Source organism: Scylla paramamosain, chromosome 3, assembly GCF_035594125.1.
Source record: "Scylla paramamosain isolate STU-SP2022 chromosome 3, ASM3559412v1, whole genome shotgun sequence".
NCBI lineage: Eukaryota > Metazoa > Arthropoda > Malacostraca > Decapoda > Portunidae > Scylla > Scylla paramamosain.
Window position 1 is genome coordinate 30,170,522 of NC_087153.1, and position 15,000 is coordinate 30,185,521.

Consider the following 15,000-nt stretch of genomic DNA (forward strand, 5'->3'; position numbering starts at 1 on the left):
TGTGTGTGTGTGTGTGTGTGTGTGTGTGTGTGTGTGTGTGTGTGTGTGTTCATTTATACGGCAATATTCAATATAGAACTTGCATAAATTTTTTTTAAAAATTTGCAGAATAGAACAAAGTGAAGGGCTGGCCTAGCAGCTTCAGAGTGGAGTACCTAACACTGCTGTGAGTGAGACAATGGAGGGTTGATTCATGATGTGAAGGAACATTATATACAGGGATGGTGCCAAGCAGGGGCCACAAGTCTTTGTCTTCAGCCACACTCTTGACACTGAGGTATTGGTGACTGTACTGGCACAGGCCCATCCTAGCGGGAAAAATTTTGGTCCTGAAAACCCGACGAACAACTGTCCACCAGAAACGACACTCGACAGAAATTATTAAGCATTCATTATAGCACTTTTTCGTGGTGAAAGGCGCAGTGTGGGTATGAGGGTTGGGGCGGGCGTGTCCAGCACAGCTTGTGGGTGTTGGGGGCTAAGGTTGCAGTGGGTCATGTGACGCTCACCATGGCGGGATGCGAAGAGTCTTGAGACCCAGTATCGGGCTTGTTGCTAGCGCACTGGCCAGTCAACTGGTTTACACTAAGAGGGTTGTTAATGTCACGGGGATTGGTGCCCACGGGGGGCCGTTGGGGATGCGGGACTTGGGGCACCTGGTTGATGGGTAGTGGGGGGCCCTCCCCTGGCGTTAGTGGGGAGGCTAGGGAGGCTGGCGATTGCATGAGCAACGATGGCGGTCCCGATGGCGATGCCAAGGAAGGCCCGGGGGAGGGCATGAGGCTGGAGGAAGCCGGCGAAGTGGCAGTCTGGTCACCCACCATCGCGGTTGATGGAGACGACATCTCTTGAAGGTCATCCTCGTCGTTACTCTCCTGCGAGGCATCTACACTGTCGGCCGATCCAGGTGCCATGTCCTCACCCTCCTCGCCCTCCATGTACCGGATGCACTTCTTCTTTCGCCTGTGAAGGGAAGAGGCAACTCAGTCACTCTGGCCAAAGCAATGCTTTTAGGAGGATAAAAGGTACATGCCTCATGGTAACAAAAAAAAATGTCTACTCATGCAGCTACTGCCCACATCCTGTAAAAAAAAAAGAAAAATTGTCATGCATCAAAGCAAAAAAATCATAAAAATCATGTGGCTAATACACTGTACGTACACGACTTTGTCTATTGACTCAAGTTAGCATATTAGTGAAAGAAAGAAAAGTCATTAATGGAAAATGTTACCTTGGTACACATACACATGCATAACAATGGATAATACAAACAAAACAAAACCTGTAAAATAAACAAAACAAGATGAATCACTACAAGACACTCACGTGATTACTCTGCTTGTGATGGATATTGAACTAGCAAAGAAAGAAGTGGTGTTAGCGGTAAAACTGCTCCTCTCCTTATAAGGGTTCAACATCCGTCACAGCAGGTCACAGCACAGTGGAAGACTCACAGACTAGAGATTAACATAGGTAGGTTCAGAAGGAGAGGAGACACCACTGCTGCTTCCGTTGTTGTTGCTGTTGTTGTTGTTGTTGCTGTTGTTGGTTGTGCTGCTGCTGCTGCTGCTGCTGGTGCTGGTACTTAAGTTAACGATGGAGTGTATGGGGGTACCTGGAGCGGGGCTGTAGCTAGGGCCCCCTGTGCCTACTTGGGATGCTGCTGAGGGAGCCAGGGGGGTCAAAGTGGCAGGGTTTGCACCCTGAGTTAATGAGACAATGACCGCCCCAGAGGTGGCTGCAGCAGCAGCAGCTGCAGCAGCCACACCCCCAGAGGCTCCAGCAGCCCCCAGCAGGGAGGAGGGGACCCCAGGGAGGCCTGCCCCCGATGCTAGCGACACCGCAGGGCTGCAGGCCCGGGAGAGAGACCAAGGTTAGAGACTAAGGGGCACCACCTTCACTATACACACTCCCTGGCTCAGAGCCTCACCTTCACCTTACTGCCATTAACCCTGCATCAGTGATCAGAAAATGTGTCAGTTCCTGGGTTAGCCGCACCTCGGTGCACGGCCGTGGCAGTGCACCGAGAAGTTAATTAGTGGCACATTTGCCCCCTTCAGTCAGACTAACTTTGGTCTTGGGCACTCAAGCAAAAGTTCTCACCAATACAGTTTGGGGACTATGACGTTAAGGTTAAGATGAGGGAAGACACATTTTCTGATGCTGTTGCAAAACAAGAGTTCTAGAATGGACAACAATGGGCGGGAATGGAGGAGGGTGTGTGAGCGTGGCGAGCAGCTTGGGCCAGACAGCCACCGAACCGAGCCCTGGGCCAGGCGCTCACACACCCACCCACTACTTTAAGGCAAAACACCAAGTGGCACACAAAATTTATGGAACAGTGAGACCTTTTGCCAGGGTCCCTTTCACTCCCAAGTTGAGTTATCATCCAAGATAGTATTGTTAAAATGTACATCTGAAGGAGTTAATAATAGCTCAACTTTACATCAAAAAGCAAAGAATAGGTGTGCTCATAAAGATACCAGAATTTGAGAAGAAAAAGCTGTGAATGAAGTGAGATAATCTTGGATGATAATTCCCCACTCATACACCCATCTAGAGCTAGTCTTACTGTAGTGTTAGGTCATCAAGATGTCAAAGCATGCACATTCCTGAACCTTCTCAAGAAGTGGGTTAAGCTGATTGCAATAAGCTGCTGAAGCGCATTCATCATAACTTTAGACAGAGGCAAGAAGGTGCTAACTCATGTCAAATTCACCATATCCTTTAAGGCCAAACTGCCATGAAAAAAGAGTGAGCATTTTAATAAAACCCGACAGCAGAACCTCCAGATGTGGGGCAGCAAGTGCATGTCCTCAACAATTCCTGACGTCCTGATTATAAGTCTGATTGCAAAGCTTCAACATTTACATTAATCTTTAGTCCAGACTCATGCTGATGTGTTTCGGGAGACAGACAGAACACAGGACGGGGAAGTAGGAATGAGTTGACACTTTTTTTTGTCAGTGAAAATCATAAATGGCATTGGACAGCCACTGATCAATATTATATGTAAAGCTGTAAATCAATACACATGGGATAAAAAAAAAAAAGGGAGCAGTTAAGAGGGATAAAAGTAATTAAAATAAAAAAAATGTATAAGAAAACCCATAAAAATAGTGAATGTGATGATTTGTTTTCTCTTGATGATGAAGTTTCTTGTGCCTGTGATTGATGAAAGTGATTGACTTGGGAGTCTGCAAGGGAAGTTGAGAAAGACTAATGAAAGAGAACCACTTGAAGATGCTCAACTGAGAGAGAGAGAGAGAGAGAGAGAGAGAGAGAGAGAGAGAGAGAGAGAGAGAGAGAGAGAGAGAGAGAGAGAGAGAGAGAGAGAGAGAGAGAGAGAGAGAGAGAGAGAGAGAGAGAGAGAGAGAGAGAGAGAGAGAGAGAGAGAGAGACTCAATCATTCATCCACTGGTTGCACCACTACCATGAAACAATCAGAACCAATGAAAAGCTGAGTGATTTCAATAACAGAGCTGAGAGGAGGCCACAGGAACAGATACATAAAAGAAAGGAAGAAAGACACAAAGATCAAAGAAAATATATGCTGAAGATGAATACTCAGAAAAAAGCATATATATATATATATATATATATATATATATATATATATATATATATATATATATATATATATATATATATATATATATATATATATATATATATATATATATATACACACACACACACACACACACACACACACACACACACACACACACACACACACACACACACACACATAAGCTCCCCATTCACACACCATTAAGATGCACACATTTATACAGGTTCATCATCTGCAGCCCATAAGCTGATCATGACATGAACAAGTTCAGTATTTTTCTTAACCATATAGTAAAGTGACTAAAATGTGACCGAGATTATTACAAGATTTGAGACAGCAGAAACGAAGGAAGACTGGTGTGTGTGTGTGTGTGTGTGTGTGTGTGTGTGTGTGTGTGTGTGTGTGTGTGTGTGTGTGTGTGTGTGTGTGTGTGTGTGTGTGTGTGTGTGTGTGTGTGTGTATTTACCTAGTTGTATTGTACAGGGCATGAACCAAAGCTCCTTTTGTTTGGTCTCCACAACAATATTTATCTAGCTTCTCTTTAAACACTGTTTGCAGCAACCACCTCTTCCTTCAAATCGTTCCAGATTTCAATAGTTCTATATGGGAAGCTGCATTTCTTGTGTGTGTGTGTGTGTGTGTGTGTGTGTGTGTGTGTGTGTGTGTGTGTGTGTGTGTGTGTGTGTGTGTGAGAGAGAGAGAGAGAGAGAGAGAGAGAGAGAGAGAGAGAGAGAGAGAGAGAGAGAGAGAGAGAGAGAGAGAGAGAGAGAGAGAGAGAGAGAGAGAGAGAGAGAGAGAGAGAGGTTTGAAATATGACTGCTTTATTATTTCCCTTTAATGTACTTTAATTCCAGCAAATGCATGACTAGCTGTACTCAAACATTTCTAATTACACATTCAATTCAGTGATGTCACTATTTACATCAGCTAAATAATGGAATGAGTGGACTGGGATCCCTCACCTCCCTCCTCACCCTTTCCCTGTGTTACAATGCTTTCACCACATCATTGCAACACTCTAGAAAATAACACCAGGATTATAGCAGATACAAAGGACATGCCTGAGGGAGATGGCTAATATCAAGGGCTAGATCTGTAAGTACATCCAGGATTTTCAGTATCAAGATTGACTGGAATGTAGGAATTCTTCATACTGTGGCCTTGGATTTTTATGGTAAATGGGGATTTTCATAGAACATATCTTCAGGGAGGAAAGTCTTGAGTGAAGTCACACACCATCCCTGGAAGGTGGGCAGGTGCTCTGGCTGGTATTTCAAACCCTTGTAGATCAACTAGTGACAGTAACCACTTCACTATAACAACATCCAATACACTCATATTCAGTTTGTCTTAAGTTACATGATATGCAACTCTGCTATGGTGAGGCAGTTGTATCTGATTTAATGTTCCTGAGTCCTTGGTAAGTGAAGGCTTCATGTCAACGACTACAAGACTGTCAATGAAATGTTTGTTACCATAAAAATATCTCAGTTTTCCTCATGTTTCCTTAGTAAGTCTATTACTGATTAACTTGCGAGAAAATAGACAACAACATGGATTGTGTGTCACGTGCCTCTCCCTTGGCTGTCAAGATGCAATGAGTGCTGCACTACACTTAGGGCTTCCACATAAAAGATGACAGCTAGTTTGATGTTTGCTTTTTCAGTGATAGAATCTCGATAACAAACTTAAGTTCAAGTAAACGTGGTAACATGACATCTGGGAACAAAGTTTAGTGAATAATGAATCCTTCCAGGGAACTTCCATTATTTGGGTTTTATAGGATAAAATCTATTCCATGTCTTTCATGTTTTGGTAATATGCAGTGGAGAGGGTATAAATGTAAGAAAACCTTTAGTTCATTAATATCAAAACATTCTACGGCAAACCACTAAGGTCCCAAAAGAGATACCATCTCTCTCTCCACTGACTGCAGCACTAGTGACTGGCTGGCGTGGTGGTGTGCGCGCCACCCAGCCCCCGGTGACGCTGATGCTGTGTGTGGTCTGTGGAAGGATGTGTGTCGCGTGTTTGGTGCTCTTTGATCCATGACCCAAATATCAAGCGGTAAGTTTTGCTTTTCCTTTGAGTTTAATGTTTTTTTGTTTGCGTGTTGCATTCTTGGTGTTCACGGAAGGTGTAGCTGTGGTGACAAGCTGAGTAACTCGCTGCACTCGCCTCCGCTGTGCTCTGTGACTCCCTAAGTTTGAAGTCTTTTGATCTGCTGACAATCTTATAAAACCTGACAAATGATAGACGTTCAGCGGATCAGTGGACCTGAGGAAAAGCTTTTTAACCAAATCGGAGGGAAGTGCATATGTTACTCGCCCTTTAACTGTGGACTACGAGTAATGTACTTTCCTCTGATCCTTTGCTGTGACAAGCTATCTGATTTCCCAGTGAATATAATCAATATGTTCAGCATTTATGCTGCGTTCTTGTGAGGAACTGGTATCGCTATGGGAATTTGCATTATCATGTGTTAACTAGATGGCGTATCTTGGTGTGTGGCTAAGGAATTCAAACCTATTACTGACAGAAACAAGAAAAAAAAAAAAAAATCAAGACTATTTTGACGGATGAAAATGACATACTTCCCTGAAAAAAGTACATTTATCCCTTAAAAGAGACAGGCTCTCTCTCTCTCTCTCTCTCTCTCTCTCTCTCTCTCTCTCTCTCTCTCTCTCTGTAGTAGGTCATGCATGTTGAGTCTTTCTACAGACTGCAAAAAAAGTTACGTACACAGTTACACAATCGCGGAAAAATCCTCTTACCATACACACGCAGTACACTCACGCTCACTCCATACACTTTAAACACACACACACGCAATGTCAACATCAAAATATGAACACTTTTCTGCTCAACCTACTTTTTTTTATTTCATTTTTATTTATTTATTTTGGGAGAGCAACGATTTTTATGTACTTTTGAAATTTATTTATTTATTTATTTATTTATTTATTGAGAGAGAGAGAGAGAGAGAGAGAGAGAGAGAGAGAGAGAGAGAGAGAGAGAGAGAGAGAGAGAGAGAGAGAGAGAGAGAGAGAGAGAGAGAGAGAGAGTAAAAAAAAAATAAAAAAAGGAACACACACACACACACACACACACACACACACACACACACACACACACACACACGAGTCGTCAATATGAAGTAACAACTACTGGTCGTCCCACATCACTCACTCGTAAATCGTCGCCAGCCACTCACGTCATCGCCGGGGCCTCGTTTCCTTATTCTTCGCCACATCACGTTGGGTATCAATATCACACCCTGCAGTCTAACTAAACCCTCCTCATGGCCAGCGCCTTAGTAGATCAAGGGCACCACCACTACCACCACCATAACCACCCCTCCCCTTACTGGCTCATGACTGGGCGGGCCAAGGCAAGCAAGGCACCGCCCCACGCACAGTCACACACCCACCTTCCCTCCCCTTGCATGTTAGACTAGTACAGTACACGCCTCCTCTCTCTCTCTCTCTCTCTCTCTCTCTCTCTCTCTCTCTCTGCTCGCTCCGCCTCACACACAGTTGGGAGACAGAGTTGTTTAATCTGCCAGCCACGTGTGCATTATGTATGGTCTTTCTCCTTCTATGACGAAGGGGAATCCAGAGCGACGCACTTGTTGGAAACTCTTGTACTGCACGACATCTAACGTTTTATTTAACGTTTTCTTTGACTTTTTTTCTTTTATGCCCATTTTGTCATAAATGCTCATTTTGTCGTAAGTGTGATTACTCCCAAGTGACGCTTTTTCTGGGATTCAATCCGGAAAAAAAGAAGCATTAAGGACGGAGGCGCGAGGCTGGCTGGCCACGCGAGGGATTAGTGACTAAGTGACGTGGGCAGGAGTGTGTGGTGGGGGAGCCGAGGTGACGGCGCTGGTGGAGTGGGAGTGAGTGTGGAGCGTGAGGTGACGCTGCTGGGAATGTGGAGGGAGGACCCGACACACTCGAGCAGTTTGCATGAACTCCCTTCTGGTTTCAACGCGTGGTAGTGGTGGTGGTGGTGGTGGTGGCGGTGAGGTTGTCATACCAATCACATTCAAGCTGCGCCACATGATCCGGTTGTTGCGGCGCAGAAAACAAAACAATCGATAATTACACTGGACAGAATTCTTTGTTCTCTCTCTCTCTCTCTCTCTCTCTCTCTCTCTCTCTCTCTCTCTCTCTCTCTCTCTCTCTCTCTCTCTCTGTCGAATGTAACTTTTATACGGTTTGTTTTCTTAAGAGGGATTATTCTCAAAAGCCAAAAGAAATCATTTAGTCGGATTCTCTGAAGTGTTTTTACCTTACATATATTTTTTACTGATGATACAAAAATCCTTGTTAAGCTATTACTACATGAAAGCACATGTGAAAACTCCAATAACATCACCCACTCTAGCCAGTTAAAAATAATCGAAATTAGGCGCCGATACGCTTCAGAATGCTCCAGCTAACAAACTAACTTCTTCCCGAACCCAAAGTCACAGCGAGGCCAGGGTGAGGAGGGTGGTGGGTGGGGAGCTGACACTCTTCCAGTAATAGGAATCTACGGCAGGGCAGCTCAGGGGTTCAGGGGATCACCAAGGCAAGGCGTCCCAGCATCTAGAAGCTGCCCCTCCACCACCTGCCTCCTATTTCTAGCCTGACCTTCACCCTGCTCATTAAGAACTACACAAACACCGCCACCTTTGGATTATTACTATTATTATCATCTCATCATCATCATCATTATTTTAATTTTAGCGAGCGAGCGAGCGAGCGAGCAAGAGAGAGAGAGAGAGAGAGAGAGAGAGAGAGAGAGAGAGAGAGAGAGAGAGAGAGAGAGAGAGAGAGAGAGACTTACGTCACTCTAAGCACTCATCCATCAGCTTTCCATCTTATCCATTCAACCACCTTCCTGTACCCAACACAATCACGTCACTCCTACCGTCTTCATGTCCCCGTCTGACCTTCCCTCCCGGTCCTCGCCTCCTAATGACAGACGAGACAGGAGTCTTTTTTTTTTTTTTTTTTTTTTGCTTCCTTTCACATAACGACCCAATTCTGCCGCTGAAACTAGGATGGTTGAATGGTCTATGTGGGGCAGACGCTCTCATGAGGGTTATGTGATACTCGGTAACTCTCTCTCTCTCTCTCTCTCTCTCTCTCTCTCTCTCTCTCTCTCTCTCTCTCTCTCTCTCTCTCTCTCTCTCTCTCTCTCTCTCTCTCTCTCTCTCTCCAAATAAGACTAAATTATATTACTTCTGAGAAACACAATAATATGATTCGTCTTACTCATTGCAACCACCTGCACCACCACCACCACCGCCATCACCACACCAAGCGACACAAACTCGTATAAAAACTTAAGAAGCATCGGCTGATCTTACGAACGAACGAATGAACACACACACACACACACACACACACACACACACACACACACACACACACACACACACACACACAACTTTTCTTTCTTTTTTCTTTTGCTAGTATGCATAACTAGTAAGCTTATTCAAGTGCTTACTTACTTGCTTCTATACTTATCTACCGTGTGTAGAAAAAGAACAGATTAAAAAAAAAGGATGTTGGTAGAAAAAAAAAAAAAAAGAAAACTAAGAGAGAGAAGATACTGTTGCTTTTTATCAGGAGAGTAAACCAACATTTGAAAGGTAAAGCAGATAATTTCCTTCAAAAATGCCTCTCGGAAACTGATGAACAGAAAGAGAATGAGAGATCACAAGCGAAGCAGCATCATGAAGAAGAGAAGAGGAGGAGGAGGAGGAGGAGGAGGAGGAGGAGGAGGAGAGTGCCTGTGTATGCGTACTGTCTGTCTGTGTGTGTGTGTGTGTGTGTGTGTGTGTGTGTGTGTGTGTGTGTGTGTGTGTGTGTGTGTGTGTGTGTGTGTGTGTGTGTGTGTAATGCAAGGCGGATGAATAATATGTGAAGGAACAGAGAGACGGTGTGTGTGTGTGTGTGTGTGTGTGTGTGTGTGTGTGTGTGTGTGTGTGTGTGTGTGTGTGTGTGTGTGTGTGTGTGGTATATATAAGATACGCAGATGAATAAGTACGCGGTACGTAATGAGAGAGAGAGAGAGAGAGAGAGGAGAGAGAGAGAGAGAGAGAGAGAGAGAGAGAGAGAGAGAGGAGAGGAGAGGAGAGAGGAGAGAGAGAGAGGAGAGGAGAGGAGAGGAGGAGGAGAGAGAGAGAGAGAGAGAGAGAGAGGAGAGAGAGAGAGAGAGAGAGAGAGAGAGAGAGAGAGAGAGAGAGAGAGAGAGAGAGAATAACACACCATTAATTGCATAAAGAAGAAGAAGAAGAAGAAGAAGAAGAAGAAGAAGAAGAAGAAGAAGAGAAGAAGAAGAAGAAGAAGAAGAAGAAGAAGAAGAAGAAGAAGAAGAAGAAGAAGAAGAAGAAGAAGAAGAAGAAGAAGAAGAAGAAGAAGAGAATTACGAATGAAGAATGCATAAAAAAAAAAAAAGATACGTGACGGAGATGAAAGGATGAGTAAAAAAGAAAGTGAGAAAAAAGTGAGGAAAAGAGCAAAGACGCGGAGGGAGAGGGAGGGGAGGGGGGAGGGAGAGGGATGGTCTGGAAGGAGAAAGAAAAGGAGAGAAAAAAAAAAAAAACTCAGAAAATAAACAAAAATATAACATCTTATTTTATGCATATTTTCTTTCGTCATAGTAGAATTAGTACACACACACACACACACACACACACACACACACACACACACACACACACACACACACACAGTAAACGCTATGAATGAATGGAAAATCTTGTCTACGAGAGAGAGAGAGAGAGAGAGAGAGAGAGAGAGAGAGAGAGAGAGAGAGAGAGAGAGAGAGAGAGAGAGAGAGAGAGAGAGAGAGAGAGAGAGAGAGATTTATACAAACTCTAGATGAAAAACAAGACAAACAAACAAACAAAGAAACAAAAAAAATAGAAGAGTTTCCGCGGTGACTGCAATCTCCTCTGTAAAGGAAACAAAGAAAACAAAAGAAAAAAAGTAAAAACGAAAGCACACACACAAAAAAGGAAAGATAAAACAAACAAACAAACAAACAAACAAACAAACAAAGATATGAAATAAACAAAATAATAGCAGCAATACTCGAAGAAAAAATCCGCCTGTTTAAAAAAAGTGGATGAAAAATATGGAAGGGAAAAGAGAATAAAAAAAGGAAAAAAAATAAGACATACATACACACAAAACAAATAAAAAGGGACATGAAATAAATAAAATAAAAAAATAATAGTAATAATCCTTCTGTTTTGCATTTAGACGTATATATAAAAAAAAAAGAGAAAAAGTAGATGGGGGAAAAAAAAAAGGGAAAGAAAAGCGTAACAAAGGCTGTGATTACTTTCAGGCGTCCCTCCCGAAGCACCTGTTTGTTCTCCTCTTCATCCGCGAGCAGCCCACACACGGAAAATGGATGAAATGGTGACAAGAAAAAAATGTTGATGACGTCCTGATAAAAAAAAAAAAAAAAAAAGGAAAAAAAAATAAATAAAACCGTTAAAACAAAAAATGATCTACGAAGTAAACCAAAACTAAAATCAAGAAATCACATAATAGTAATAATAGTAATAATAATAATAATAATAATAATAATAATAATAATAATAATAATAATAATGACTGTGATGTAAGGGAAAAATAAAGAGGATAGATTTTATACAACTTAAAAATTTAGGAGCATAAGGGCGTTATTAAGATTATACTTGGAGGAGGAGGAGGAGGAGGAGGAGGAGGAGGAGGAGGAGGAGGGAGGGAGGGAGGGAGGGAGGGAGGGAGGAAGTGAGGGAGGGAGGAAAGATGTTATTTGGAGCGGAAGGGAAGGAGGGACTTTTGAGGCGGGCTGAAAGAGAAGAGGAAGAAAGATGGAAGAGGAGGAGGATGGTGGAAAGGGAGGATGAGGATGGACGTGTGGAGGAAGAGGTAGAGGAGAAGATGAAGGGGAAGAAAAGACAAACGAGAAGATAAAAAGGAGAGTTAACAACAGATATGAAGAAAGAACGAGGAATGAGATGTATGGGAGCGAAAGAGGGAGGGGGAAGGGGAGGATAAGGATGAGTGAGATAGGTTGGCATTAGGAAAGTAGTGAGGATGGAGGAAGGTAACAGGAGTGGGGAAAGGGGAGAATAAAGGAGTGAGGAGGAGGAGGAGGAGGAGGAGGAGGAGGAGGAGGAGGAGGAGGAGGAGGAGGAGGAGGAGGAGGGAGGTAGGAGTGGTTAAGGAGTGGTAAGGGGAGTGGATGAGCATAGATACTCTAATGAAAATACACGACTGACGACAGACCCACCTAGGAGAAGAGGAATCAACAAGAAGTGTGGAGGGTGGGAGGTACCAGCTGTAAAGGGGAGGGGAATGTGGCAATTATACTCTGGGACGCGACGCCTGGCAGCAGAAAATGAGTTGTGGCACCTATTGTCTTTCTTTTTTTGTCTTTCTTTTTATTTACAACAAGCAAAAAAAGAGAGAAAAGGAGAAAACACACATACACGAGAAAGAAAGAAAGAAAGAAATAGACACCGACTGTGCCATGGAGTGGAGATGTTAGTGGACACAGAGGGGGGGGGGGAGGGTGTGGATGAGGGACTGGTGTCTGCTGGGCGGGGGAGGATGGAGGTTGGGGGCGGCTTCCTGTATGTAGGGGAAGGATGGGGAAGTGGGTGCAGGGAGTGGGAGGCAGTGGATGGGGCGGGGAGGGGGATGAGGAAGGTGAGGTTGGGGGGCGGAGGGTGGCACTCACCTGCAAGGTTTACACCACTGGCTCTGCTGCTCCAGGCCGTATCTCGCGCGGCACTTCTTCATATTAGCTGAGGACGAGTGGCAAGATTAGAGGAGGTGGTGGAGGCGCACGGACACGTCTGTATCATGACACTGTATCTCAGGCATCACGTACTGTATATGATGACACAAGAACAACTCATGCTGAGAGCAACAAGATTATTGAAATATTAAGAATTCATGCACTGAGGAATTAGATGACTGAGACAAAGCAGATTCTGGGAAAAAAGCAGATTCTGACATATTGTCAAGGTCATCTGCAGTGTTATTTTCATAACATCTTCATTTGACTCTCCCAGTGGCATAGCAATAAGAATGACTGACAGTGACAAAACCAAAGGATGGCATAAACCTGTCTGCTTAAAGATGCTACTGAAAATAACAGTGGAGATCCACGAGGCCTGTGCTCGTGACTGGTCCAAGACTAATAATGGTCAGCAAATGGTACATTCATCCCAGTTATATGATACGGAAAATATAATGAATAATTGGAATAGTGAAAACTAGCAGAAACATTCCGCAACAATCCAATTAAGCAACGTCCACTGATTAAGAAAAGAGAAATATGAATGTATGCAAACAGGCAGCAAAAAGACAAAAGCAAACATATAATAACATTCAAGTAAAATTGACAATAATGAATAAGTTAAGAGTGAAGCTAATAAGTAAATTTAGAACCATAATGGAGGGGCGTGCCAGCGTGTCGGGGCAGGTGTCGGTGCCCGAGGGCGCGGCGCCCCCCCGATACCTGGCACTGCCCGCAACAGGGCCTCAGTTGCTTAACAGGAAGAGCTTTGTGTGCGGCAAGTAGGTACCTCCATCTTGGGTTTTGTCACGGTTACGTTTCTTCTTTTTCCCCTGCGAGTAATTTTGGCGTGAGGACCAGCCCGGGTACATCTGCATGTGAAGCTGGCGCTCTTTACGCGCCATTTCATAGTACTTGGCCTGTTCTTCGCGGCTAAGCGCATGCCACTGCAGGGAAAGTTAAATGAAGATTAGTGCCGACCATCCCAAGAGGGAGTGCGGCTCGACGGGCTAGCAGGCCGCGGCGACAGCCTCGCCGGCACCTCATCGCGGCAGCAGCTCAGCCTCCTGTTGCTCCCTGCTGGTGGGTCCTCCGCACGGAGGCGGGGGAGGAGAAAGGAGTAGCGGGGAACAGATGGAGGCGGCGCTGCTGCCTGCGGCAGGGCGGTGGCGAGGCCGGCCGGTCCTGCCTCAGCCCGGGGAAGCTACAACAGAGTAATTTCCTCTACCTCCATCACCAGTCTTCTCTTTCTTTCTCTTTTTCTTTTTCATCATGCCATAGTTATCCCGGGCATTCCATCCAGGGTACATCTGCATGTGTAGTTGTCTCTCCCGCCGCGCCATTTCGTAGTACTTGGCCTGCTCCTCTTTGGTGAGTGCGTGCCACTGCAGCCAAGTCATGGCTTATTAGATTGAATCGCCGATTGTCCTATGTCAATTTATCCTCAAAACTATTGATAATGAACTTTATTTTTCACCAGAACCCTTGTATGAGGGACATCCCGAGAGCCAGCGGCGCCCCCGCGCCAAGCAGAGGGTGGCGGGGGGCGCGCTGGCTCTTTTGACAAATATATCAGTATAAAACAATGTAGGAATAATAATAATAAAGTGAAGGAGTAAGACATGCAGACCAACCTTCCGACCCAGGATCTGGTTGATGGCAGCGCTTTCTTTGAGCGTGCACTCCGCCACCACCTTGGCGCGCATCTCCTTCATGTACAGCATGAAGGCGTTCAGCGGCTTCTTGATGTGCGGCTTTTTCTCTGCAACATCATCAACACCACCACTGTCAGCACCAGTTACTTGATGCAGCCCCGCGCTGACTTACCTGTCGCGCGGGGCACCATCACACCATCACTATCACTATCACCCCCTAAACCTTACGATAACCTCAACATCCCCCCTGCCTCCCTACAGGCCACAGGAAAGGCGACAACTGAGAGAGGAAGAGGGTGAGGGAGGAGCAGGATCTTTCACAAGCTTCTCCCTCACTATCACCTCAACTCACCTCCGTCACCCCTCCTGCACGCCACCCCCTCACCCCCGAATAAGGCAAGTAAGCCTACACTTTTCGTATTTTTAAGATAACAACTAACACTAATAAAACTATCTTGCCTTAAAAACAGATATTTAACAACAACAATAATAATAATAATAACAGTAACATTAACGATAGAAGTAGTAGTAGTAGTAGTAGTAGTAGTAGTAGTAAAAGTAGTAGTACTAGTAGTAGTAGTAGTAGTAGTAGTATAGTAGTGGTAGTAGAGTAGCAGTAGTAATAGTATACTGATAGGCACAGGTAACACGTCAGGCAATAAACACTCGTATGGATAACAAAGGATCTCAAGACTCGAGTACTCACCTCCGTTTTTGGTCTCGATCATTTGTGTCTTTTCTCCCTGCAGAGACTGCTTTTGGTCAAGGCCCTGGTGTCTGCGGGGAGACAGATGGGAGAAAACGGGCGATGAGGACACATGGGTGAGGCGACAAGGTTATCATGCGCGTTAGAACTAATGAGATAAACACCTTAGCGTAGAACAGATGCCTGGGGGACACGTATGCGCAGGATATGCGGGGCGTGCGCAGAATGGCAGTCCTGATACTGAATGGGGCAAGTACGAGCTG

The 15,000-nt window shown here is 44.6% G+C and overlaps 1 protein-coding gene across 7 annotated transcripts in view; it reads right to left on the minus strand.

Moving 5' to 3' along the window:
• LOC135093493 (protein pangolin, isoforms A/H/I/S-like) overlaps window positions 1-15,000 on the minus strand; it is a 39,718-nt gene that overhangs the window by 7,066 nt on the left and 17,652 nt on the right. For 2 of the 7 annotated variants that reach the window (XM_063992822.1, XM_063992781.1), the window contains 6 exons: window positions 14,902-14,997; window positions 14,738-14,808; window positions 14,011-14,138; window positions 13,167-13,323; window positions 12,314-12,380; window positions 1-963 (listed from right to left, as the gene is read on the minus strand). The exon at window positions 1-963 is cut by the window's left edge and continues 7,066 nt beyond it. In XM_063992822.1, coding sequence (XP_063848892.1) covers window positions 495-963; window positions 12,314-12,380; window positions 13,167-13,323; window positions 14,011-14,138; window positions 14,738-14,808; window positions 14,902-14,997 — 988 coding nt within the window. In that variant the 3' untranslated portion in view covers window positions 1-494. Of the gene's footprint in view, window positions 964-1,454; window positions 1,849-11,863; window positions 11,912-12,313; window positions 12,381-13,166; window positions 13,324-13,604; window positions 13,762-14,010; window positions 14,139-14,737; window positions 14,809-14,901; window positions 14,998-15,000 lie in introns of all 7 variants that reach the window. The other 5 variants (XM_063992829.1, XM_063992813.1, XM_063992807.1 and 2 more) reach the window with 4 other exon arrangements.